The sequence below is a fragment of the Sprattus sprattus genome (genome assembly GCF_963457725.1).
Source record: "Sprattus sprattus genome assembly, chromosome: 17".
Classification (NCBI taxonomy): Eukaryota; Metazoa; Chordata; class Actinopteri; order Clupeiformes; family Clupeidae; genus Sprattus; species Sprattus sprattus.
The window spans coordinates 18808806-18836046 of record NC_137915.1 but is presented as its reverse complement, the minus strand read 5'-3'; the positions used below and the strand labels follow the sequence as shown (position 1 = coordinate 18836046).

The window sequence follows — 27241 nt, the reverse complement described above, 5'->3', positions numbered from 1 at the left end:
TTTCTCTCTCTCTCTCTCTCTCTCTCTCTCTGACAGATAACTATGTGGTGACAGACTATGGGGCATGTGTGCGTATGTGCAGCAGTAACACATATGAGGTGGAGGAGAATGGCATCCGCAAGTGCAAGCAGTGCAACGGACCCTGCCCCAAAGGCACTGACAAATCCCTATATCAATAAACACTACATATCACTATGCCCTTGGTTTCCATTATTCCAAAATCCCAAGATATTTGGGTCACTTGTGAGTTGACACTTAATGTCAGGTGCTGGTTGGTCACGGCACTGTGAACTTCATCCTAATTAAATGCATACACTATCATATCCACCTGGATGTAAAAACATCAGCATGTTGAATTTCATCGGTGGATTACTGCATACTGTTGAGTCTGCTCTTTGTACAGTCAACCCACAACATACTGTCCACAGCACTAACCTGTCAGAGCTGCATCAATGTTGACATGTATATAACAAATTGACAAATAGTAACTCATTACTATTTAATAATTAGAATAATAATAATAATAATAATAATAAACATTTAATTTAAATATTTGGCCCAAATTTTATAGGAAAAATATGCGATTAATATATTGTGTTTGTATCCTTTATACCAACTTTGGTGAGGATTCTCTATGGCATTGTTTCTTTGTGAAGGCTTTTTAGCTCAGCATATTCATCGTTCGGTGTGTATGTAGTTTTACTGTTTGACTGTAATGACACAGTAGAATTAAACTGTACCTAACAATCAACAATCATTTGCACAGCATTTTTGTGGGGCACTCATATGGTCCAGATGACACAAATAAAAGCACACAAATACAGACTTGTCACATGTTAAAAATAAAATGAATTATTATTATTATTATATATATAGTTGAACTGTCTATAGTTGAACCTATAGATACACACTATGAATGTCATTCATTACAATGTGCTTTTACTAAATATTGTTCATTCATTTTCTCCCCGCCTTTATACAGTTTGTAATGGACTTGGAATGGGGCGATTAACTAATGTCATGACAATCAACGCAACAAACATCGATTCCTTCAAAAACTGCACCAAAATAAATGGAGCCATTTCCATTCTGAAGACCTCCTTAAATGGGTGAGAAAAGTATTTCAATTTCTTCTTCTGTACTTGATGAATCATCTATATCCTTCCTTAAACTACTGTGTCAGGTGGTGACCCAAATACTTAAAATAACCTTTTAATTTAATTCAGTGACGCATTTACCAAGACACCAAAGATGGATCCTGCGAAGTTGGACATCTTCAGCACTGTGAGAGAAATATCAGGTACAGCTGTACTCCAGAGACCACTCTAGGTGTCTTATCGAAAGCAGTATAGTGTATAGTGAAGGGATACATTTAGTTACAACTTTTACTTAGGAATTCAACTTATGACCATGGATTCTTGAATGAATCAAAATGAATGAATGAATTAATGTTAACTTTGAATACGAGAAGCCCTTGTGCCACTTTAGTTGTTGTGATTTACTTTAACTTATGACCATGAATTCTTGAATGAATAAATGTAAACTTTGAATACGAGTGAAGCCCTTGTGCTTCAGTAACTGATCTGTGGGGGGCTAAATGAAAGTCTATGATTCTTTGCACTTCCAGTTCCTTTCCATGAACAGGCATAGCAACCCCAAACTAACTAAATCACAACAACTAAAGTGTGACACATTCCAAGCCACTGAACCACAGAATGTATTTTATTAGCTTTCACCGAAGCTTTAAAAATGCAGCATGAAATATGAATTTCTGACAAATGTAAATATTTCATATTGAGCCTGATTGAAAGTTGACTGGAGAGGTGGCTGAGAGACTGGAGAGGTAGCGTGTAGCTTGAGGCCCCTGCGGCTCAGGGCTGTTCTATGTGTCTCTCCTCACAGGCTTTCTGCTGATACAGGCTTGGCCTGACAACCTCACCTCCCTCAGGCCCTTCGAAAACCTGGAGATAATCAGAGGGAGGACCAAACATATGTAAGCTTTGAAAATGTTAAATACTCTTAGCACCTAGCACCTCTCAGCACCCGTCTAAAAACAAATTAAAGGTGCTCACCACAGTGTTTGTACACAGTCCTGGCTCTGTAAATGGGAAACAAATATAGTTTAACAGTTCGAGTCAACATGTTGCCTCGTGCAAATGGAAAGGAGGGCTGTTATTTCATTGGCTAGTGACATCAAATTTAAGAACCTTTTGCCAGAATTGCGGTCTCTGCTTTTAACACAGGATGAGTGCTTTATTAAATGTAAATAATAGATATAGTTTATTGACAGTGACCTCCTTAAGAAACCGTATCATAATAGAAAAATAACCAGAAATGCTATGATGTTTGTAATGTTAGAGCTTTGTTTGGCTGTGGGGGTCACAGCTCATATAATTACTGTAAAGACATCTTTGGTAAACAGAACAAATTGACTAAGCAAATCCCGTTTTTGTCTTCAGGGGAACTGCAAGTTTGGCCGTCCTAAACATCCAGCACCTAGAGCATCTGGGCCTGCGGTCGCTGCAGGAGGTGAGTGATGGCAACGTGATCATCAAAAACAACCCACGCCTCTGCTACACGGGCGAGAGCGATCATTGGAGCAGGCTCTTCAGGCTCAACAAACAGATCTCCCGGGTGGGGGATAACGCCAACGACGGAGCCTGCGGTGAGAACTTGGGGAGGCAGGGAGACCAGTCAGTGTGGGGTTGTTTAGCAATGCCACATCTACACAGTTAGGGTTTAAGTGATGTTTGACGTTACAGTAAGGGGGCAGTCTGCATCTCTGTCTGTGTGTAAATGTATAGACTTCTGCATTCACATGTACGTTTTTTTTCCAACTAACTCATTTTATTATTCTGTGTGTGTTTGTGTGTGTAAATGTATGCGCGTGTGTGTGTGTGTGTGTTGTGCGTTTGTGTGTGTAAACCTGTGTGCACATATGTGTGTGTGTATGTGAATGCATGTGTGTGATGTGTATGTAAATGTTAATGCGTGTGTGTGTGTGTGTGTGTGTTGTGTGTTTGTGTGTGTAAACCTGTGTGCACATGTGTGTATGTGTGTGTATGTGAATGCATGTGCGTGCTGTGTGTTTGTGTGTGTGTAAACATATATGCATGTGTGTGTGTGTGTGTGTGTGTGTGTGTGTGTGTGTCTGTGTGTTTGTGTGTGTCTGTGTGTGTGTGTGTGTGTGTGTGTGTGTGTGTGTGTGTGTGTGTGTGTGTGTGTGTGTGTGTCTGTATGTGTCTTGTACTTACCTCTGCAGTGCTACGGAACAGCACCTGTGATGACCTGTGCTCAGAGACAGGCTGCTGGGGCCCCGGTCCCTCCATGTGCTTCAGCTGCCAGTACTTCAGCCGCGAGGGCCTCTGTGTGGAGGCCTGCAGACTGCTGGACGGGTAAGAACAACATCAACAACAGCAACAGTCATCATCCTGTGCAGTTTCACAATAAGTACAATGAAAGGTGTATTGGAGGCCAGTAGTCATACTCCAACAACAACAATCATCATCATCCAATTTAGTTTTACAATGAGTACACTGAAAGGTGTATTTGATAGCAGAAGTCATGCCCCTGGGAACTGAACTTATAACCCTGACATTGCTAGCCCTGTGTCATCAGTTACCCATTCGGAAGCACAGTTATTGTATTCATTGTTTAACAAAAACGCTTAAAGCCTCTTTACAATACGCTAACAGTGAGATGCAGTCCTGCCAAGCATGCAGTCCATGAATGCTTCCTTAATGGGGCTACTTGTCAACACAGTGGCCAGACTGCGGTTGTTTGCTCACTGCTGTAATGGTTGTCTTGTCCTGGGCCCCAGGTCTCCGAGAGAGTATGTGCTGAACAAGACCTGCCTGGAATGTGACCCGGAGTGCAAGCCGCAGATCGGCAGCCGGACCTGTTATGGACCAGTAGGTCCCATTATTATCCTTCTCTTACACAGTGGAGTTATAGAGGGAGGTTTTCCTGCAGAGTCTGCATTTAAAATACAGAATAACATGTTAAGCAGCCCAAACCAGAATGCAGAGGGTTTGTGTAAGTTTACTTTAAATGTTTTATTTAGTTTCTTAAAGGCTTATCTGATTTGGCTGTTGATAGCTGTCTGGGTAGTGATCATTATAAAGAATCATGACAACACACACGAAAACTCTAAATGCTTATGTTATCAGTTGATAATTGTCATTTGTTTAAGATGATTAAATGGGAATATACATGAGACCCTCCAACAGCGGCCTGCTGTATCCTTCTTGAAGGACCATTTTTAAGAATAATTACAACACTTCATATACTATATCATATGTTAATGAGTAATTGTGAATATATTTTCCCCTCCACCTAAGCAGTCTGCTGTATCCTTGTATTTTTTTTTTAGGAAAAATTACAACACAGACCACACTTTGTCTCCAGTGAACACAATTCTCATGATGATTAAATGTGAATATATTTGATTGGGGTGACACTCCACCTAAGCGGCCTGCTGTGTGACTCTCGTAGGGCCCGGACCAGTGTGTGAAGTGCCTCCACTTTAAAGACGGACCCCACTGTGTCCACCGCTGCCCACACAGCATGCCCGGGGAGAACGACCTGCTCATCTGGAAGTACCCTGACCACACAGGGGAATGCCAGCCGTGCCATGTCAACTGCACACAAGGGTAGGACTAAAGGAGACATTGTGTATTTATTTATTTAGTCAGTTAGTTAGTTATTTACATACTTTTTCAGTTGTGGGACTGTGATTGTAGTTATCGGATGTATAATGTGCATATGAGTACAAATAGTCAAAATGCTTTCAGGCAGAAGATATAAATCACTTAGGTAATTGGCTGTCTGCCTTTTATTCCCTGTTTCTAGCAACCTCCCTTATTATTTCATCCAAAATAATAAATAATCACAAAAACTGATAAATCACAGCAACTTAAACGGGTTCCACCTTTCTATGGTTTCATATCTACTCTGATTTTATCTGCAGATGTAGTGGACCTGGTTTGTCTGGCTGTGAACCAAAAAGGTAAAGTATTGCCTCATGAATCTTGTAGGATGTTTTCCCTACAGTCTTTCTATTATCTTTCTTTGTTTTTCTTTGTGATAAATCTTACGATAAGAGACATGCTGCAACACTTCTCCTTCTCTGTATCCTCCTGAGCCTGAGAGGAAAGAGAAATCCAAGGGTGAAATGTGAGACTTTTGTTTTGTCACGTTCAGGGCGTTAATACATTTGGACTGATCCAGATCGCCACTCTGGCACCTCTAGTTGTTTTGACATATCTGCAATGCCTTTTTGTGCAACCTGAAACATGACTGGCTATGAAGTATGTGTTTGATGCACAGATGAAGAATAGCGCAACTGATGCTGTGGCATCTGTGTGCTGTGGCATTTAAAAGCCATAGATCTACTGTATGTGATATGCCGATATGTGTGTACTGTATGTGTGCAAGTGTGTGTGTGTGTGTATGTGTGTGTGTGTGTGTGTGTGTGTGTGTGTGTGTGTGTGTGTGTGTGTGTGTGTGTGTGTGTGTGTGTGTGTGTGTGTGTGTGTGCATTTGTGCACACGCGCACGGATGCTTAAGTGTTGTGTGTGTGTGTGTGTGTGTGTGTGTATTTGTTTAGCATACTCCAAGGAAGGAGTGGCATCCTTGGGAAGTATCTGCTAAATACCTTGTCCCCTATTCTAGTTCCCACATGCCGATGGTGGCCACCGGTGTGGTGGGGGGGCTGCTTGTAGTTGTCATCCTCGCGCTCAGCATCTTCATCCTCACTCGCCGACGCCACATCCGCAGGAAGAGAACACTGCGCAGGCTTCTTCAGGAAAGAGAGGTGAGAGGAGGTCGTTAGTAGTGCTTGGAGCTATGGGGACGTGGGACACCTTATTTTTCTGGGACACCTTATTTTTCTAACACTTGGATCTGAAGATTGGAAGATTTTTAATTGGCTTCTACTATGATCTACTATGTTCTTTGAAATAATTCAAGGGAAAACAAACCAGTTGAACATGAAACGAGATGGATCTATTTCCTCAAGTGACATTTTTCCATTGTAAAGATTCTTGTACAGCTGCGTAGCTCAAGGCGGGCTTTGCTTCACAGTGCATCCTGTTTGAATAGTTGTTTGTACCTGCTTGATTGTGCAATGGGATGCCATCATGCCACCTTAAGATAAGATCAGGGCCTTTTTTGGCAGCTCTGTTAGACTTGGCTAAACTTGCCAGCCCTGAAGTAGGGTGCTTCCAAACATTAGTCTCTGTTGCACACGTGTAATTAATTAATCTATTTATCATTATCATTATTATTTTTAATAATGATAATCCAAATCGTTATCCAGTGGGCGATCACATCAGCTAATTTTGTGCGTTTTTCCTTATAGCTGGTGGAACCTTTAACTCCGAGTGGGGAAGCCCCTAATCAAGCGCTACTGCGCATCCTGAAGGAGACAGAGCTCAGGAAGATTAAAGTACTGGGCTCAGGGGCCTTTGGCACCGTCTTCAAGGTGGGTGGTGAACACATACACAGGCTGACAGATGGATGGATGGATAAATACATTGATTGATTGGTTGATTGATTGGTTGATTGATTGATTGGTTGTTTGATTGGTTGTTTGATTGGTTGATTGAGTGGTTGATTGATTGGTTAATTTGTTAATTTGTTGATTGATTGGTTGATTGACTGATTTATCAGTTGGTTGATCAGTGATTACTTGCTGTAGGGCAAATATTGGTGATTGTCTATGAGTTTTATGTCTGATCCATGATGTGATGGTCCTCAGGGTCTGTGGGTTCCTGAAGGAGAGGATGTGAAGATACCAGTTGCAATCAAAGTTCTGAGAGAAGTCTCATCTCCCAAAGCCAACACAGAGATCTTGGATGTGAGTCGCTGTCTTTCTCTAAACCACGGGTGTTTGCCTCTGTCCGTAACATTCCCCTGTACAGAATCTACAGGACATGGACCTTTTGCATCTGTTAAGGGTGCATCCTCAGTAACAGAACACTACAAAACAGAGGATCAAAGAACCTGTAGAAATGCTCTAGTTTAACACAACGTGCCAATGGTATTGCATTTCAACTGTTCACATTCTCCCAATCACTAACGCTTACCCTGATACGTGTGTTTGTGTGTGTGTGTGTGTGTGTGTGTGTGTGTGTGTGTGTGTGTGTGTCGATCTGTCACAGGAGGCATACATGATGGCGAGCGTGGAGCACCCCCATGTGTGCCGGCTCCTGGGTATCGGCCTGACCTCCCCCGTGCAGCTGATCACCCAGATCATGCCCTTCGGCTGCCTGCTCGACTACGTCCGCGAGAACAAGGACAACATCGGCTCCCAGCTCCTCCTCAACTGGTGTGTCCAGATTGCCAAGGTGAGGCCGCCGGCCCTTGCCATTCATCCTGGCTTCTTCTTGTGTGTTACTTGTGTGTAGGGTGCTGCCGGACACATATGCTCAATATTATACTAAATACTTGACATTTTTTATGAGCGGTACTGTCTGAATTTGTTGTGCTTGCACTGGGCATTGCTGAGGCTAAATGCATGACATGTGGGCTTTGGGTTGAGGGTAGCAGCATATTGAGTGTCTCTGAAGCTGCTATGACACCAGCTAAAAGGAACACATTCAGCAGTCCATAGCCAGATTTATTTTTTTGTTACTATTAACCCTATTTGATACCTTCACTCAGAACACCATATTGGACACATGTGTTCATCATAATTGGACATATTTGTTCATCATCATTATTTTATATATAATTACTGCATACGTCTTTTTTTATTTGCTCTGCATCCTTTCTGAACAAATAATCTTCTGATGTACTTTTTCTCACTCAAGTGTATTTCCTCTGCCAATATATGAGAGATTTTCCTCCGTTAAACAGAGGTTTTCTCTGACCTGTCTTTATTATTCTGTTACCTTGACTGATTCAGTGGTTTGTATAGCCTTCCCTGCCCCCAGCTCCTCCAGGAGCTTTGCTCCTTCATCTCGTTCCTGTTTAACTTGACCTTGCCTCCAGCTATTTGCACTAGGCTCCAAACACACCACGTATCCAGAGGGATCATCACTAAGGATGTGTGCAGCTGCACGTAGCCTAGTTAGTTAATTTGCGTGTCTGTGAAAGCACACAGAAACATTCACTAAGTGTATTTAGAGAGCAAATATATCAGCGAATGCAAGGTTGAGAATTTAGTGTTTGTTATCAAATAGTGAAAATGCAAATGTTTTGTGAGTATATGTTCATATTTGTACAACAGACACGGACAGAGAAAAATACACACGCACACGTGAGAAACACTGCCATTGTTATTTCATGCCTTTAGAATAACATCAATGTTGTCAGTCTAGCTTTACCGTGCTACCTGTTAGGCCCACATGTAGAAACAGACTACGTGGTCATAATGATATTTTAGGCTTTAACAGCTTTAACTGCTGTCCTAAATGCTAAAATAGTCCACAGACCTGGTACAGTAAGGGAAGATACTCTGGCTAAAATGCATAAACACATGGAGAGAATGTCTTGTACAATATAGCACTCTCACATTATACCCATGATCCTTTGCTGTTTGTCCCACAGGGTATGAGCTACTTGGAGGACCGCCACCTGGTCCACCGAGATCTAGCGGCAAGGAATGTATTAGTGAAGACTCCCAACCATGTGAAGATAACCGACTTTGGGCTGGCCAAACTTCTCAGCGCTGACGAGAAGGAATACCATGCAGATGGAGGCAAGGTTAGAGACAGTTGAACAAAGGGTTTTAGATTAGTCTTGCTCATTAAAATTCAGGAGATGTTTTCATGATATGCCTGCAAATGTAAACATACACATACTCAAATATATTGTGCTTTCTTAACGTACAGGTCCCGATCAAGTGGATGGCGCTGGAGTCCATTCTCCACTGGACTTACACTCATCAGAGTGACGTGTGGAGTTACGGTGAGTCTTAAAACGCAGTAGACATGCAGAGGCCTAACCACTAACCACTCAGCCAACGCCTCACATCATTGGGTGGTTGACAAATATCACTGGGAAAGGATCGCCTGAGTGCTTCTAAATGAATATGGGACTACTGAAGAGGTATTGGGATGGGGAGGACTAGTCCGTTCTGTAAAGCCCTAACTTTGGTTAAGAGACTGATTGAGCTGAAGATGTCATACATAGTTAATGAATCTCTTTCTCCTCAGGGGTGACTGTTTGGGAGCTGATGACGTTCGGGTCAAAACCTTACGACGGATTCCCGGCGAGCGTCATCTCTGACATCCTGGAGAAAGGAGAGCGTCTGCCACAGCCGCCCATTTGCACCATAGACGTCTACATGATCATGGTCAAATGTGAGCTCCTAACTAATTACACATGCACCATAGACGTCAACATGATCATGGTCAAATGTGAGCTTCAATCTAAAAACACATGCACCATAGACGTCTACATGATCATGGTCAAATGTGATCTCCTAACCAAAAACACATGCACCATAGACGTCTACATGATCATGGTCAAATGTGAGCTCTAAACTAAATACGTTTGCAAATGTACAAAACCAAAAAAAATCAGACGTTCTTTGTTCAGACTAATGATCTTTAGGTTTTAGGCGTGTGTTAGTGGAACTTCAAAGCTGCTCAGGCTTGCCAGGCTGCTCTGATCTGATCTGATTCTGACTCAGGCACTGCTCTTGTTGTTTGAGTGACTTTGTTTCACTGCAGCCTAATTGGCTGACATGATGATGCGTACAGAAGCAGAGCCACAGTCTTAACCCTCTATTCCATTTGTTGATTGTAAACAAAGTGCAGACAGTCATTTTTAAACTGTGTGCTTATATGTGTTGTGTGTGTGTGTGTATAGGTTGGATGATTGATGCGGACAGCAGACCACACTTCAGGGAGCTTGTCGCAGAGTTCTCCAAAATGGCTCGTGATCCATCACGCTACCTGGTTATACAGGTAATGCGGTTTAAAAGTAAAATCAACCCTTCACATTAGTACTCTTTAGCAGCTATGTTTCTCAGAGAAGACGGATGTGTAAAATGTGGAAGTGCACTCAACATGAAATAAAGACTCCTTGAGTTGAGTCCTCCTTAAAGGGAGGGCTTTCTTAAAGAATTATTATGAGTTTGGGGTTTTGGTCTAAAGCTAGCGAGCTACCTACCTAAAAAGCATGCAGAAACCATGCCAACGCCACTAACACCCCAGTTGGCACAACAGCTTGCTAACATCTTTTGGCAATATTGTTCAATGGCAATGTCATGCTGTGGAGGCAGTTACATTTTGGCTGGGTGTTCCAACCGAAACTAGATAGTGCATAGTCTGGATGGCTAGGGGGAACAACAGCATGACCAAATTTCATCAAAATGAATTTGAAAATGATACCAAAAGTTGCCCAGCAAACATACCTTACTGGCAGTTATGAATTGTTCATGGGAAAGGAAGACAAAGAGACACCCTGTATGCAATTAGAATGGAGTTGGAGTTGAAAAAATATTTTTGGTGGATGACTTGGTGGTTGACCTGGCTGACTGGTTAAACATGTCAAAGATAAATGTGTGTTTTAAACTATCCTACTCCCCCCAGGGAGACGAGCGGATGTGCCTGCCGAGCCCGACGGACACCAGGTTCTTCCGGACCCTCATCAGCACCGAGGGCATTGAGGATGTGGTGGATGCAGAGGAGTACCTGCTGCCCAACAAGGGCTTCTTCAGCAATGGCCAGCCCGGCACGCCTTACCCACCGCAGCCCCGCCCGGCCACGGTGACTAGCGCCACCACCCGCACATACACAGCACACGACCGCCGCAGGCACACAGCACCTCCAACCCCTCCCAACACCCCCCCGTCACCTTCACTGCCACTGCATGTGTACACCAGAGCCAGAGTAAGTATACAGAGACTCCTGCACTTATGCATGGTAGCTTTGAGGTCTGGTTAAACCTGTTGGCTGTAATTTCTCAGAAAGACAGAGAGCTGACATTACACAGAATTTCTTTTTCTAAGTCAGGCTGTTAGAGGTGCAATAAATGTGTTGTGCAATATGCACAACAATTATGTAAGTGTGGTAATAAATAGACAGTTGTGCACAGTGTCCCTGTGCATTGAATAAGTCTCCTTCAGGTGTTTTAATCTATTTCTTTATGTTTTACTGGCCATGAGTAATCTGAACATATGTATGGAAAACATGTGAATTACAGAGCGGAGGTATATAAACTGATACAAATAAAACAGCTGTTTAATGGGATCGTTATGGTTATTAGAAAGATTTGTGTCTTTGACAACGATATATTCTAGATATTCTTCTCTGTCTAGCGCTTTACATATTGGGTGAATGATCTGCATTTTGTGCAGTGAATCTGACAATCTGTCTTTGTTATTATCATGCACAGAATGGTCACCCAGTTAGAGAGAACAGCATAATCCTACGCTATATCACAGATCCTACACATGGACTGCTCGAAAAGGATCATCCTTTACCAGGTAAGGATCATCACAGGTCAGGACACTACTGCGTCTAATAACTGCCATTCTGTCTTATTTTGAAGCTAAAATGGCCAAACATGTAGATGCTAATGATGATCTTGTGTGTGTTAGCCTAGTGCAACCAAAATGTGATGCTGATGTTAAGAAAAACTAAAACTGGCTTTACGGAAGGACAATAACAACTAATTTCTTGATTGTTTTGAAAAACAAAGCTGGGTGGATTCCCAGTTGGGATTTTATAGGTCTGGTTCAAGGCCCTTACAAATTAATCTTCCAAAGACTTCCCAGAAGTTGTGTTATTTTTAGAAATATAATATTTTGAGAGCCTTGCCTTCGTTGGGAGTGCAGGAGGGTGTTTAGCATGTGTGTTCAAGTAATGATTAATGGCAATGCCTTTCTTCTGGCTGTGGACTAACAAATTAAGCCCAGCAAGCCTCTAAGCCAGGGTTGTGAAACAGGGTTGTTCAATAATCCCCCTTTTTAAGGCTGTTTCATGTACATTTCACTGGTTTTGTTTTCAACCCCTGAAACAGAGTATGTGAACCAGCAAGAGACCGTGCTATGTGACATGATGAACCCAAACTACGAGGACCGCAGAGAGGTTGACAGCCACAGCATTGACGGTGATCGCCACGGTGATGATGATGATGATAATGACGACAATGAAGACGGGTACTGTGAGGTGCTCAGCGGCAAACCGGAAGGACCGGAGTACCTAAACACGGCCAGGTGTACGCTCCCCCGCTCGCTCTTTGCCAACCTCGACAACCCGGACTACCAAGAGGGCTTCCTGCCTCTGGACGGTCCAAGAAGCCTTTTCCTGCCCGCTGCTGAGAACCTGGAGTATATGGGGCTGAGCACTCAAGCACAGACCCCAGCCCGTTAGAGGTCCAGGTACTGGCAGGTAGCAGCAAACTGCAGATACGGGCCAGATTGGGTCAAGGGTCAGCCGGTACCTATGTGGGCCGTGCCCTTGGTTGGAAACCGATAAAGGTCCCAATCTGGAATGTCACAAACTTGAATTTTATCCAGCAGTGTTATTTAAGACTTGATGGACAAGTGTAGAGGGTGTATGAGTGTGTGTGTGTGTGGGGGGGGGGGGGGGGGCGGGGGGGGGGGTTGTTGCACACATGTGGGAACTGACTTTGAAATTCAACAATAGGCCCTTTAATTTGGCTGCCAGTGAGTCGCAGGCAGCTGGAATCCTCCGGATAAATGGGCTCATCAACTCATCCACAGGATAAAGGTGGCGGATGCTCACTGGCGACCCTTAACCTCACCTTGAGCCATGTTCCTCTCCAGAGGAGCTTCTCATTCTCAGAGATCACCAGCGGAGGAAAGGACCTGAACAGAAGCCTGTTGGCCTGGACCCATCCCTGTTGCTGGCAAATACACATGCAGGAGTGCTGATAGAATGAAGGCTGTTTTGCAGCAGGTTCAATTGTTCTGTGATGAAACGTGAACAAGCCGAGGGGAGCGTTCACAACTACAGCTCTACAAGTACTTGAAATAATGACCCATCTCTTCTCCAGAGATGGCTATGTACTCATAATAGTCATGGTGTAAAATAATTCAATTTGCAAATAGTTCAACAAACTGGTTCGTTGTTTTCAGGACTCGTAGCAGGACTTGATACAGGCATGTTCCTCATGTTCCCATCTCGTCCAATGTAGAACAACTCTTGAACCACAGACAATTGTTCAGATGTTACATTTTTCAGTCTAAGTAGATTTTTAGATGTTCAACTGTGAAATTGGTACAAAAATGTGTTTTTTGATGTTGTTTACTTGTGTACAAAGCAGTCACAGAATGTTGTAATAGGGTTTTTTGGAATGTCATTTTGAAGCAGTATTATTGTTATTCAGGGACTGATTTTTAACAGGCAAGCAATATGTTCTGGACAAATCTGTAAAGTAAGCAAGGCCACCTAATAGCACAGCAGAGTGAGCATACATAACTATTAATTATTCAATCAAAGTCACTTTCAGCACAAAGCCTTCAATAATGCAAGGGGCACACTGCATGAAAACAACACTGTATTGAGTTTGTGAATGAACAATGGGACAGTAATGGACAAATATAGCGCAGGTAGCATTTTTATCATTAAAACCCTCTGACGTGACCTTTCCAAATTCATATTTCTCAGGGCTGTGGCGTGGTTGTATTGATGCTGAAGAGAACTCACTGACCATGGAATTGTGATTTCAGCACATTTTACACTAAAATATTCTCAAAATAAATAAAATATTGCATTTTATGAACTAAAGGAGAAAGAATGAAGACAGAGAAGCATTAAAGCTTTCAATAATCCTCAAAACCACATCCATTACAAAAAAAACAACATACTGACTCAAAAAAGGCCTATTGATACATTCTGATTGTCCTTACAGTAAATAGAGATTTACATATAAAGGATGCATTTCTGTTCACTCTGAGTATACAGAATAGTTATCCTTCAATCACATGTTAAGTGTTGTTGTTAATACATCGTCTCAATTGGCTGTTCCTTTTGTTTCCTTCAAACAGGAGAACATGGTTGGAAATGAGCTCATGAAAACAGTTTACCTAACATGTATACCAAAGATCTGGCTTGGTTTCAGCGACTGTTTCTACCCCTTGGTTTGTTTTTAGGGATATGATAAAAAGCACATCGAAATAAAGTAGTTTTTTTTCCCAACTATTCATCCATTAAACTTCATGCATAGTGAAACACTGCTTTGGTAGTTTATAAGACATTTTGTATGGTGCAGAAGTGATAAACTGCTGATAGATACCATTCTAGGAGAATGTGTTGTGTGTGATGACTTCACTAGTCGTCTTATGATGTGATGCACTTAATTGTAGGTACGTAGGTGTACAGTTTTACTGCACTTAATATTTACATCTTGTTTGCAATTTACCCAGTATGTTGCAACCCAATAAAAAAACATTTGGACACGTATGGTGTAATTGATATTATCAGGAAATCTACTGATAATGATATTGTATGATGTGTCAGTATGCTTCTCGTGATAACCTCGGAATACCATTAGCTTATAAACATTTGTTTTGAATTTCCTCGTCTTTGCATGTTGTGAGTGTGACGCTCGATATCCGGAAAACGGCGAGCCGTCAATTATGTCACGAGTGCCGTGTCTGGCTCGGGTCCCCTCCTGTGACAGTTTTGGAATTCCACTAACTGCTCATTGAGGCCGAGACAAAGCCTTTTGAGGACAACCCAAGTCCACGTCTAACTTGACAGACCCATTAGAAAGCTTTGGGATTTGCACCACTATGTGGCTAAAATATGTACATACAAGCTAAACAAATACAGTTTTATATAAGGTAAGATTCACCTGTCACCCCTTTTCACAAACCGAACAGCTTCCCCTGCTTTCGGATTGAGTATTCCTGACAGTTAAATTATGGATACGCAAATGTTCTTTTTCTCTTTCTCTTAAACACACTAAGGGAAAAAAAGACAAAAGACTGTATTTTTCCTTTCTGGTTCTAATTAGCACTGTTAATAATTATTGACACACACACACGCAAGTGCATGATTAAATATAAGACTTTAATAAAACTTACATTATTCTTTTAAACAACATATACAATGCCTCTTAGTTTAGCTGGGCATTCTTTGAATGATAACATTTTGCAAGTGGCCTTATGCAAAAAAAATCAACCATTCAAAGGCCTGTATCAGTTAAAGTCCAGCAAGTCAAACATGATACTGACAATAACCTGCACATCCTTTTCCAGTGTAACCAATCCAAGGCCAAGGGGAATGTTGATTAGTGTGAGGTAAACATGTCTTTTCCAGTCGGTCGGGCGCTCCTTCTATCTCCCATCTCCTGGCCACTTAGACAGCAGCTGGCTTCATCAAGGCCAGCTCTCCAAACGTCTGTTTGAAGTGGGCCACGTGCTCCTCACAGTGCTCCCCTACAGTGATGGCAGACAGAGAGCAAGACTTACGAGTTGTTGGCACAGTGCGCCTCCTAGCATATAAAACTGCTCTGGTACTTGGTGTGATTCATCGTACTTGATGGAAACTCCTAATGACGCTCATAAAGAGCACTACCATGACATTTTTATTAGTCCAAAACTAGAAAAAGTATTACATGATCTTTTGGAAGCCAACTAGATTTTTTATTTTTATTTTTTATCTAATTTTATTTTTAATCTTACGCCAGACTGTGAATAAATCTTTTTCTGAAATTAGTAACAAATGGCTAATAAGGAGAGGATTGGAAAGTGTTCCTGTATTTGTCCCACAAAACAGCAGAGCGAGCACAACAAATCAACGCAAACAGTGAAATACAACAGTGGTATTTTCCTCACACAGAAAGCTGAATATCACAAAGTAGCTGTCAAACAATATGGATAATTATGCCGTCCACTGAAGTCATATCATCATCACTCTCCCGATACTGGCTTTGCTCTACACAGGAGGAACACTGCGCCAACTAGTGTCCACTACACATCGGCATACACGCCTCTTTCACATGACATTCACAACAATGCTGGATAAAGAACAATCGAATCGCCAATCCCACTAAGCCTTCAATCACAGCAAAGTTCTGTGTGTCTTCATTCCCACATGATACGGAGTACTAAGTGCAAACTTCCACAAGACGTGAGGCAGGCGGCCCCATCAGCAAAGACTTCCAGTGTAACGTTAGTGGCTAAAATAGAGCATCAATTCATGGCCCATGACCTAGCCATCTTAGCTATCGACAGTTCGCGGTTGTTAAGGTGTGTTAATTAACTAATTAGTTGTTAAAGTTAAACCTAATGTATTTGGGGGGCAATGGCACACTCAAATCAGCAATCTGAGAACAAAATGGATCCAGGTCAGAAAGACAAACCTGGGTTGAAGCCTGGGTTTCCGCGGAGACGATGGTTTCGCTGCTCGAAGAATCGGAATATAGTGTAAAAGAGCATGGAGTCGCTCGTCTGTCGCGCTGCATCCAGAAACTTCCGTGCCGACACGTTGTCGTGGCCACCGACACTGCGGACAAACCGCAGGGCACCAAGAACCTGCTGCTTGGACAGGAGAACCTCCACAATCTCGTCATTAGCGGTGGAGAGCCTCTGTCGAACACACACAGACACACACAAAGGTGCACAAACAAACACATCATAAAGTATCATAAATCAGTTACAATAACAGACGCTCCATGAAAGATGGCTAGATTCAAAGGGAGGACTTCAAGTAACTTAAATGTAATTGCCAGAAAAAATCACATAAAGAGATGACATGGTTTCACTTTCTGTTATAATATGCCGGGCTATCGTGGCACCGTAGCACTTCTTGGCACAGGCCAAAAACAGCACATTTCACGATTTTATGCCAATCCATAAAGAACTTTTTTAGCAGCAGATCTGTTTACATTCCCCATGTTATGCATGACCTACCCGACCACAAAGCCACATGCAGTATAACAAACAAAAAGTCTTCCTCAACCTTTTTTCATTAATTCATTAACCACTATAGTGAACACAGACTGCAGACTTCACCTAGGGAGGACTAATACAGCAGCCAATTTTTTTGGAAGAATAAGTAGACACAAAAACAGTAATCATTCATACAGGATGTGTCAGGGCAATGATGAGGAATGCTGGGTAACAGGAAGCAGTGCAGAGGTCTAGCGGTACCTTGAGCATGTCGAGGGAGAGCTGGTGGGCAGGCGGATAGGTGCTTTCCAAGGAGAGAAGCAGACAAGCCTGTGATGGAGAAACCAACATTGACTCAGAGCATCATCTCAGCTCATTAAAGCCCACTCTTGCACAGTGCATTATCCAATGACTCAGATGTCCCCCTGCATCAGTGCTGTTACTACGATACAGTACAGTGAAGCTTTCCGAACAAACTTCAGCTCAAATTACCTAAGAGAAAACAGATTTATCAGTTTATAATGTTTAACTCATTTTATAATACTGCTTGGTGTTTAAAGTCATGACACAGACCAAAAGAGGGATATCAACAGACCTGATCTGCTTTATAGGTTGGGTCCGCCAGTGTAACGCCTCACGCCTGTATAGATTACCCACACGCCCAAATATGTGTAAAAAAAAAAATAATCTTCACGAGGCAGAAATGCTTTCCACAAGGCTTGTAAGCTGTTACCTTTCTAATGTTACAAGCCTTGAGGACAGCATCTTTTGCCTCCAGAAGATGCCTCTTTGAAGTTTGTTCCCTTTTTGTTTTTGCTGTGTGCGGGTCACCAACACAGACTTTCAACAGACCAAATGAGGACACTGGCTGAGGTTGTGGTGATACCAGAGCCCAAACCACATGTGGCAGCTCTGGGCCCCAGACTTACCAGAGGCTTGGAGTCGCTGAGAACGTGGTACTGCAGGAACTGGTGCAGCATGTAGAAGAGGTTGTGATGCACCAAGGTCTTAATCACCAGCTCATACAGATAGTGCTAGAGGATCACACCGATACCTGCATTAGTACTAATAAATCAGCTTGGACTAACACAGTTTTTACAGACACTGCGCTAAAATCTTTAAAACTGATACATGGACAATATGGTCAAAGTCTTGGTCATAAATCATTCATTAAATTGAATTGTTAACAAGAATATTCAACAAAGAGCCTGCCATTACCTGAACCATAGGGACTGTTTACTGAATCATTTGGGACACTGAGACACTGATGGACACTGATAGGAAGGGGGAGACGTACCTGCACAGTGATTTGATACTGATTGAGAGAGCGGATATATTCCATCAGGACAGCAATGACAAACTTATGGGAGACACCCTGTTAAACAGAAAACAGACAATGGGCATAAGGAGCAGGCTTATTTATCCCATATTGTACCCCCTTTTTTCAAATGCTTGTCATTTCGCTTTAGAGAAATACAGGGATTCTAAATCGGACTAAAACTGGCCATTTGTGATGAAACAATACTTTTATTCGTGTAAATTCGACTGCAGAACACAAATATTCAGCTGATTGAGTTACAGAAAATGCTTTTCAAAAAGACGTTCCAGATCAACGAACCTTGCGCTCCGTGAAGGCAGACAGGACGTGAGTGTACATGTCTGACTGGTCCACAACAGCCTGTGTCCTCACCGGCCTCTTATGAGAGGAGCTTGAGCGACTGGGGCCCGACTCCATTGCCTGTGCAGGGGGTATGAGATCAGTTAGCACACTCGTCTGCATCATAGGAACATGCCTGCAATATAGGAGGCTCAAGAAATGATCTGAAATGTAAAACTATGCTGTGAATTTTTTTACTAGTACATTAATTTAGACAAAAAAATATCAATAATGACAAATATCTATGATGGTTAGGACTGTTATACTTATGATAAGCAATCTTTAACAGATGATTATATCAGAATTTGATCACACCGGATGGTAGAATACTTACCACTGTGTAAGACTGTTCTGCCTCTAGGTATTCTTTATAAACCTGGTTAAGTTTGTCAAACACCGTAGCTACCACAGAGAGACTCCCCTTCTCCTCACTCACCAGCACTGCAACAGGAGGAGAATGAATTGGTTAGTTTGGCAACAGTTATGGGCCCACATTCCATATTTCACTTATATTGTCCTTCATGTGTAGTTTTACAGCAATATTTATATATATTGTATATAACACACACGTGTACATATCAACATGGACATCAACATAATGTATAATGCAAATAATGAGGGTAGATTATGTTAGAATTATATTATAGCAAAAAGCATCCATAAAAAAGCTTCCATATAAACAAACAATTAAGAACCATTAAGTGCTGTAATTAAATCTTTTTACAAATGTTTATTACTGCAGTCATAATTAGTTAAAATTAATTAAAGGAACATGGACGCTAAGGATTCTTAAAGATCACAGGACATAACAGGGTTAGTATCTCAGCAGTCGTACTCTGAGAGCACACGGACAGGATGACCATCTTGCAGTCGCGTCTGCGCAGTAGGAAGTCCATGAGTTTGCCTTTGTCCTGCAGGAGGTTGAGCGTCGGCTGTAGCTTCACCGTCAGGTACCAGAGGTAACCTGAATGAACGGGTCATTTCCGTCAGTACATTTATTTTGATTTGTTTCTCAGACCATGTCGAACACATTACAAAAGGCTCAACTGCTGAGTCATATGGTACATTTCCCTTTCGCACCTTAGTCTCGAGGAAGGAAGGAGGGGAGGAAGGAAGGGGAAATGTCTGAACACAAGGGTTATTTTGTCACACTTTGTTACTGGCACAGGGGAACAAACACAAACTTTTCTGTTGCAGACCCTCCTTCAACATCCGAGCTTGTGCGTGTTCGCCCGCGGTGCCAGTAAAATGTGAATGAACAACCTTGGTGAGCAAATGATCCTCCTGGAGTACACATTGTGAGTAATAACAGGCCTAAGTGCCAAAATAAAACACCTACATCCCTTCAAGAGGGGAGAGAAAGGTGTATTAAACACTGAAATCAGAACGTCCGTCTTACCTTCACTGGCACTGATGATGATGTCAGGTTGAAACACACTCCAGGTGGAGGAGTCTTGGAGTCGTAGTTAAGGAATACTAACAGCAGGAGGAGACAACCGCCTCAAAACTGGACCGTAGTAACTCTCCTTGAGCAACATGTCTCACTGCATCTACTTTCTATCATGTATCATGTTCTCTTGTAATCAACTACAATCCCTACTCAAAGCAGCTGCGTGAGAGAGAGAGAGTACTGTTACAAATAAACGTTACTCTTACATTGACATTTCTAGACTAAAGTAGGGCTCTCTATTTCTTGTATAGTTCTTGTTTATTTGTTTAGGTTTGTGTGTGTGTGTGTTTTTACTCCAGCGACTCCTTACATACTGCCACTGTGTGTGCACCTCTAGTGTGTGTGTGTGTGTGTGTGTGTGTGTGTGTGCGTGTGTGCGCGTGTGCGCGTGTTTTTACTCCAGCGACTCCTTATACTGCTACTGCTATACGCCTCCAGTGAGTGAGTGCGTACGAGTGTGTGTATGTATGTGTGTGTGTGTGCGTGTGCATGTGTGTGTGTATGTATGTATGTGTGTGTATGAGTGTGTGTGTCTGTGTGTGTGTGTGTGTGTGTGGGTGTGTGTGGGTGTGTGTGGGTGTGTGTGGGTGTGTTTAGGGTCAGGAAGGATACAAAGCTCACAGGCCACTGGGGCTTGGCTAGGGGCTGCTGCAGGGCCTGGGAAAGGAAGACAGACGCTATATTATAGTAACGGGCTGCTTTTAAATAGAATATCTATGATATCAGTGAATTCACATCATGCAAACCTCCTTCCTAAAATGTGTCACAATGCTAAAGTAGCTGTTAATAACATAAATATCCAGGTGATATTCCAGGTTCAAGGTAAAACAACATAAAATCTGCTACAGTTAGAATAATGATAGGGTTCTTAAAGTATCTTGATATTTACATAATTTGTATGTATTTCATTAGTTTGTTTCATTCATCTTTTTGAATGTATCAATATTTTCTAGGGCTCTCTTTTATCATTTTAGTCTCGGTCTGGATTTTAAAATTCATAACAATGAATGTAAGTCAGGAGTATTATAGAGCCACTGTATAGTATTGTAGAGCCACTGAAATGTGTGTGTGTGTGTGTGCGAGAGGGTTGATATGTACCTGTCCGAGGGATCTTATAGGGGTGGATGGAGAGAGCAGGGAGAACTGGCTGATGGACATTTACAGGACAGTCTGGCTCTTGTAACTTGATGTCAAATATAATGGAGGTCTGGGGAAAAGGCACAAAAAAAATCTTTAGCAAAATCAAACAGTTACTCCTTCCATTAAAGAATGTTTAGTTCACCTACTCACACAGCCGGATTAACCATATGGGCAACTGCCCAGGGGCCCCAAGACGCCAAGGGCCCCAAGCAACCGATGTATTTTTTTTTTTTAATATATAGTAATAATAATAATAAAAATAATAAAACATGTAATTGCAATTATACATTACATACATTTGGGACAACAGTGACCACAAAAATCGCTTTCGTTAACGTCCCACTATGTGTCTCAGTTTGTCTGTGGTGCCCCTTGCGTTGTGTCTGTGCAGGCAGGGCACCCAAGTATTATGATTTCTAATAACATAAGTTCACATTAAACATAATTTACAGCATATGCATTAATTACTTTCGCAAGTAAGCTGTGACATAAGCGAGAAAATGCAATAAAGTACTGTATGTATAAAAAAAACAATCAAGTAAAGTACAGATACTCAGAAATAATACTTGAGTAAAGTAAGAAAGTATTTTTCTACTCAAGGACTAAAACACCCCTGTGGATAGGTATGGTTTGTGTTCTGCGGGGTGGGGGTAGGTGGGCACCAGAGTCACTGTTGCCCAGGGGCACCATTAAGTCTTAATACGGGCCTGCCTACTCAGTGTGACCTCTGTGCTGAACACCATGTTGAGAGGTCAGACTGGTTAGACAGCGGCCATGGATTGTTAATGTCATAAAGCAAGGTGCATGGATTGTTTATGCTAAGGCGGGGATAACGCCAAAAATAAGGAAGCAGCAGCAACAATGCTCAGACCATAACAATTCTATTAGTTTGACGTTTTATCTCATTGCTAAGTGATGTGAAGTACTCATTTATTCTGTTGAGTACTTCACATCTGTTGAAAAGCTTTTACAATGTATGGTTAAGGTTAGGGTTAGATATTGGGGTTTGGTGAAGTTGATGCTGTGTGAAGAATTAAAAAGTCTGAACTTGAATTTTAACAAACCATCTGTTAAGTCTCTGTAGGTGGACTATGCATTGCTAATAAAGTGTTACCCTAATTTTGGTACAATGGAAAGAAATGTCTAACTAATATAATAACTCGTATTGCTTTGATTGGTCAGAATGCCTGAAAAGTTCCTCAGGATACATTAAACTGACTCCAAAGCTCTGCTCCAACGTCAGTAGCGTAATGCTAGCGCTGTCGAACCATAGCAAACCAATGGAAAATCTGCTAATACTACTAGTACTATTGCTAGTCAGAATGTTTCCGACCTAAGAGAATCTAGTTGAACCTAAGTGCCCAGCATTTTTATTACTACTAACAGAAAAGGCACTAGTATTCCTGGTCTGAGAGTGCCAAAGCCTTCTGCCATGTCTGATTGCATTTCAGAGGTAACTCATGTCAAACACTCACACTTTCCCAAGATGAGAAACACAGATACACACACAGACACACAGACACACAGACACACAGACACACAGACACAATACTCACTTGCGAACTTTGATGGTGCACCACTACCAAGTTATCCACCACATTCAGTGCAAATTTCCCTGTAGTATTTAGTTTCAAAACATGAGTCTTCTTACAGGCTCCCTCTCTACACACAGACGATACAGGGGATAGACATGGAGGTGGACATGAATAATACATATCTTACATTTCAGAGCACACAGGATGGAGGAAAACAAACACTTTTGGAGATATGAGCATCTTCCGCCTACTGCTGGAAACAGTCCACATACCTGGGCAGGTGATAGAGCACTACCTCAGCACCAGGGCTGTTAGTGGTTCTGGAGTGATGCTTCAGGTACATCACATACAGCTCGCCATATCTGAAACAATGAGTGGAACTTTAATGGACAACAAGATAGACATGCCTGCTCCTTTAAAATGATGTGCATTTAGTTTTTTGTATATTTGACAGGATTTTATCATTTTTAAGCTGCATTAAAAGCTTGACAGTGGGGCATTCGAAGACTAAATGCATCACGTATCACGGCATATAGAAATCAGAGGAAAAAGCACCGCACATGTCCCTTACATTGTGGCAACGGCGATATCTCTCTCGGAGAGGCTAAGTTTGGCAGGTTTGGGCACCGCAGGCAACTCGATCTCAAATTTGGACATCTTGGACATGGTTCCGCTCTGAGGAGACAATAGAGTGAGTGATATGTTGTAACAGGTGTGACATGAAGCGGAGAGACCCTCAATGGCACTATGTTTTGGCCGTGTGCTACATGAATGGATGCCTGAATGTCTCTATTTTAACCAATCAAGGCATGCACATTCAAACAGAAGTACAATACACAGTAAGTAAGAACACATTTGACTTGTTGTTGAAGATGGAAAGTGTAATACCTCATAAAACATTTACAACACAGTTCATGCGGGTACATTCTAACGGTCAGTCTTACCAGGCAAACTAACATAGCTAGTATCAGAACAGTATCAGGTCCGAAGATGGTTGCTCACTTTGAAGGCGAAGGGCTGCAGCACGTTGCCTTGGACTGTGGTGGAGAGCAGCAGCACAGCGGTCTCAGGGCAGTACATGTACCAGTTCACATTGATGCTCTGACTCTTCAGCAGCTTGAGGGTGCGTTTGTCTGGCAGGACCTACACAGAGACGTTCAAGAGATTTACATTTAGTCATTTAGCAGACGCTTTTGTCCAAAGCGACTTACAGGGGAGAGAACAATAAATCTACGAGCAATAGAGACCAAATGTAACAATAAATACTATTTTACATAAGAAATAGAAAAAAGTGCAGAAATTAAACTACTTTAAGTGCAAGTTAAGTACAAGTAGAAATGCAAGTAAGGAAGGGAGGTGCTCTATTAAGAGTTGGGTCTTCAAGAGCTTCTTAAAGGTATAGAGGGACGCCCCTGCTCTGTAAGAACTCTCTTCAGAGAGCACCTACCCTCCTAACTTGCACTTCTACTAGTACTTAACTTGCACTTACAGTAGTTACATTTCTGCACTTTGTTTCTATTTCTTATGTAAAATAGTATTTATGCAAGAGATGCCATGAAGCTCGTGGTGCAGCACAGTGCCTTTCAAAACATACTTTTCTTCAAATATAGCATGGCATCTAAACGTCCTGTTGCTAGGGGAGACCCACATGAAGGCCACCTCACTCCACCTCGTTTGCTTGTCCCTTCAACTCAAAGGAGACATCAATAAACTTGCTCATTTTGCAAAGAAACAGGAACAAAAGAAAAACTGCTGAAAGGCATTACTACTTTGTGAATGAAAGTAATAACTTATGTGCGCTATAAATTACATGATTCACAAGACATGTATAGAATTATCGTTGATATAGATTAGTTTTTCAAAACCTCAAATGTTCCTAATGTTTTTTACCTGGTAGAACTCTATTCCTTGGTCTGTGATGAATACGATCTCATTCCAGTTTGTCCAACAAAAGCCCAACACACTAGCATTTTTAGTCTGTAGGGAAGACAAATAGGAAGAAAGCATCAAGTACACAATGACAGACAATATGTTAACCTTATACTCCAGTTACTTAGAATGATGCAATACCTTGCACTCATGAGAGAATTCGATGTGTGGAAAATCAGGAATAAAGTTGATAAAGTCCTGGATGGTGGAGGGAGGGAGGGAGAAAGAGAGAAAGAGAGAGAGAGAGAGAATGAGAATATTCATCATTTGTACTCATTTCATTTTAAATGTGATTTACAATGACATTAATGCAAGCACAACATGACATAATGTGCAATGTCAGGACTAATCTAGCTGTGACAATGCCAAATATACTTTAAAACTGAAATTTGAATCTACAACACGATATTCAGTCTATGTGCAAATACCTACAACAGCTAACACTTACCACTGACTTTGGAGTCCTCTGAACAGCCAATATCTTATTTCCGAGAGAAAACTTGATGCACTTCACCTCACCTTTGTCATCCATTCTGTGAATTGTAATAATCTTTAGTTTCATGAGTTTGGGGATTTAGGAAAGAAGCAGAAAACCGATGTCACACATGTATACCTGAATGCCACTGAACTTTTGTCATCTGGACCTTTAACCACAACACCAGTGGCTCCTCCAGATCGGACCGCAAACACCTGATAGAGAAAATAAACATCGACAATTAACATGCAACAACTTTAACATCAAAACCACAAGAAGCCGATATAACTGGCTCAGCGTAATGAGACAAAGTGATAATCTAACTTAAATTATAGACAGATGTGTGCTGCACTGTGACATGTCAAGTTATCTGCTGTAGTCACTCATTCTCACGATGCAGCTACTAGCTGCAGCCTCTATGATCTCGGCCACAGCACTCACACGGCTTGACAGTAGTAATGTCAAGTGATGCTGTGTGTATCTCTAACACGAGACACGGTTATTAATTCGAAGCTGTCTGCAGGCTAACTGAGTAGCTATCCCAGCTTCAGAAGTCCATTCGGATCATCGAATGACATGTGCAAATGCTCATGACAGTGCATCACCGTTTCTTTACTTTTATTTCACGACAGGGATATAGATACGTGATTTGGTGAAAAGATATCTATGCCTGGAAGCTGGTTGTCACAATAAAGTTAGCTAACAAACGTAGATAGCACTCACTATGTAGGTTAGCATTCTAGCAAGCTAATGGATAACTTAATTACATCTTATCTGCGTAGCTAACGTTACCTGTTTATTGGCCTCGTCGAAAAACACGTTGTTGACACTGGAAGCATGTTCGAATTGCACAGGGTTTTCACAAAGCTCCAGGTAGTATTCCTCATTCATGATTAGAAGCATGCATTCCCTGGTAGCAGTTCTGTTCCTGTATTTTTTTTTTTACCCCAGGATCATGTGACAGCGCACAGTAATGAGGGCGTGACCTCCGTGTTAGGAAAGGATGTGTTAAAGGAGCAATATACAGATTTTCTTGTCAAAACGTTAAAACCATTTAATGGTAATTTTCAAGGATTTGTAACCACACATCTTTCTTCTATGTTTCAGGTGTCTTACTGTTATGTATTTTTCAGCCCTGACAGATAGACAAATAGGCCCACATTATATTTTGTACAACCCCATATCAGAAAATGTTGAGATGGTATGGAAAATGCAAATACAAAAAGAAAGCAGTGATTTATACATTTACGTTGACTTGATATTTCATGTTTTGTCTGGACAACTTTATTAGATTTGTAAATATACATCCAATCCTGCCATTCAAGCCGGCAACACATTCCAAAAACACATTCAGAGTGGGCAGTTTAGGGGTAGTAATGAGGTAGAATAATTAAATAATGATATGATTTGAAACTAGTGAGGTCAACAGGTCATTGTAATCATGATTTGGTACAAAAGCAGTACCAGGAAAGGCCTAGTCCTTTAGGAGCAAAGATGGGCAGAGGATCGCCAGTTTACCAACAAATGCGTGAACAAATTATTGAAATGATTAATAGCAATGTTTCTCAAAGAAGGATAGGAAGGGATTTGGATATTTCACCCTTTACGGTGCCTAACATAATTAAAATATTCAAGGAATCTGGAGGAATTTCAGTAAAGGTTAAAGGTTAAGGGCACAAGCCTAAGCTGATAACCATGATCTCTGATCCCTCAGACAGCTCTGCATCAAGAACCGTCATTCATCTATAAGCGGTATGACCACATGGGCTCAGGATTACTTTGGAAAACCTTTGTCAAGCTCTACAATAGGTAATAAAATCCAAATCAGTATTTCAGATATTTTTGTGAAGAAATGGACGCTGTGTGCTCCGGACCAAAGAAGAAAAGGACCATCCAAGCTGTTACCACAACAAGTCCAATAGCCAGGGTCTGTCTGGGTATGGGGTTGTGGCAGTGCCCTTGGCAAAGGTAACTTACACTTCTGTGCTGGCACCATTAATGGTGAAAAGTACAGAGATATTTTGGAGCAACATATGCTGCCTTCAAGACAACATCCTTTCCAGAGACGCCAATGCATATTGCAACAAGACAATGCAAAACCACATTCTGCACACATTTCAAATACAAGGCTGAGGAAGAAGAGTGTGTGGGTGTGGACTGGCCTGCCTGCAGTCCGGACCTGGCCCTTAATAGAGAATGTGTGGCACATTTTGAAACACAAAATATCCCGTACCGT

The 27241-nt window shown here is 41.8% G+C and overlaps 2 protein-coding genes across 2 annotated transcripts in view; one reads left to right on the top strand and one right to left on the bottom strand.

The window, feature by feature from the left end:
• LOC308378290 (epidermal growth factor receptor) overlaps positions 1-12329 on the top strand; it is a gene marked incomplete at both ends in the record, with an annotated part of 28190 nt that extends 15861 nt beyond the window's left edge. Inside the window, 20 exons of the mRNA XM_080855151.1 lie at positions 37-153; positions 983-1109; positions 1227-1300; positions 1903-1993; positions 2460-2665; positions 3263-3395; positions 3821-3911; positions 4495-4652; positions 4970-5008; positions 5674-5815; positions 6362-6484; positions 6761-6859; positions 7164-7349; positions 8554-8709; positions 8838-8913; positions 9162-9365; positions 9820-9917; positions 10545-10844; positions 11350-11440; positions 11977-12329. Coding sequence (XP_080711277.1) covers positions 37-153; positions 983-1109; positions 1227-1300; positions 1903-1993; positions 2460-2665; positions 3263-3395; positions 3821-3911; positions 4495-4652; positions 4970-5008; positions 5674-5815; positions 6362-6484; positions 6761-6859; positions 7164-7349; positions 8554-8709; positions 8838-8913; positions 9162-9365; positions 9820-9917; positions 10545-10844; positions 11350-11440; positions 11977-12329 — 2864 coding nt within the window. The remainder of the gene's footprint in view (positions 1-36; positions 154-982; positions 1110-1226; positions 1301-1902; positions 1994-2459; positions 2666-3262; positions 3396-3820; positions 3912-4494; positions 4653-4969; positions 5009-5673; positions 5816-6361; positions 6485-6760; positions 6860-7163; positions 7350-8553; positions 8710-8837; positions 8914-9161; positions 9366-9819; positions 9918-10544; positions 10845-11349; positions 11441-11976) is intronic.
• A 2648-nt stretch (positions 12330-14977) lies between these two features.
• Positions 14978-25924, bottom strand: rmc1 (regulator of MON1-CCZ1). Its single transcript, XM_080854835.1, has 20 exons — positions 25798-25924; positions 25144-25220; positions 24979-25063; positions 24672-24728; positions 24492-24578; positions 23604-23744; positions 23173-23276; positions 22874-22963; positions 22623-22728; positions 21025-21133; positions 20539-20583; positions 19876-19929; positions 19312-19440; positions 18811-18917; positions 18438-18557; positions 18117-18194; positions 17749-17853; positions 17081-17149; positions 16291-16516; positions 14978-15364 (listed from the first exon to the last, which is right to left on the bottom strand). Exons 1-20 carry the CDS (start codon positions 25906-25908, stop codon positions 15285-15287), a joined length of 1980 nt encoding a protein of 659 aa, XP_080710961.1. The 5' UTR covers positions 25909-25924; the 3' UTR covers positions 14978-15284.
• Between the last annotated feature and the right edge of the window lie 1317 nt (positions 25925-27241).

Bases quoted from the DNA above. Each gene is read 5' to 3' on its own strand.
- rmc1 (XM_080854835.1), bottom strand. From the start codon at position 25,908: ATGCTTCTAATCATGAATGAGGAATACTACCTGGAGCTTTGTGAAAAC. The intron at 24,579-24,671 runs GTATTGCATCAT...TCTTCCCTACAG, and splicing joins AATTCTCTCATGAGTGCAAG to ACTAAAAATGCTAGTGTGTT. The intron at 15,365-16,290 runs GTTTGTCTTTCT...CCATCACTGTAG, and splicing joins AAACCCAGGCTTCAACCCAG to GGGAGCACTGTGAGGAGCAC.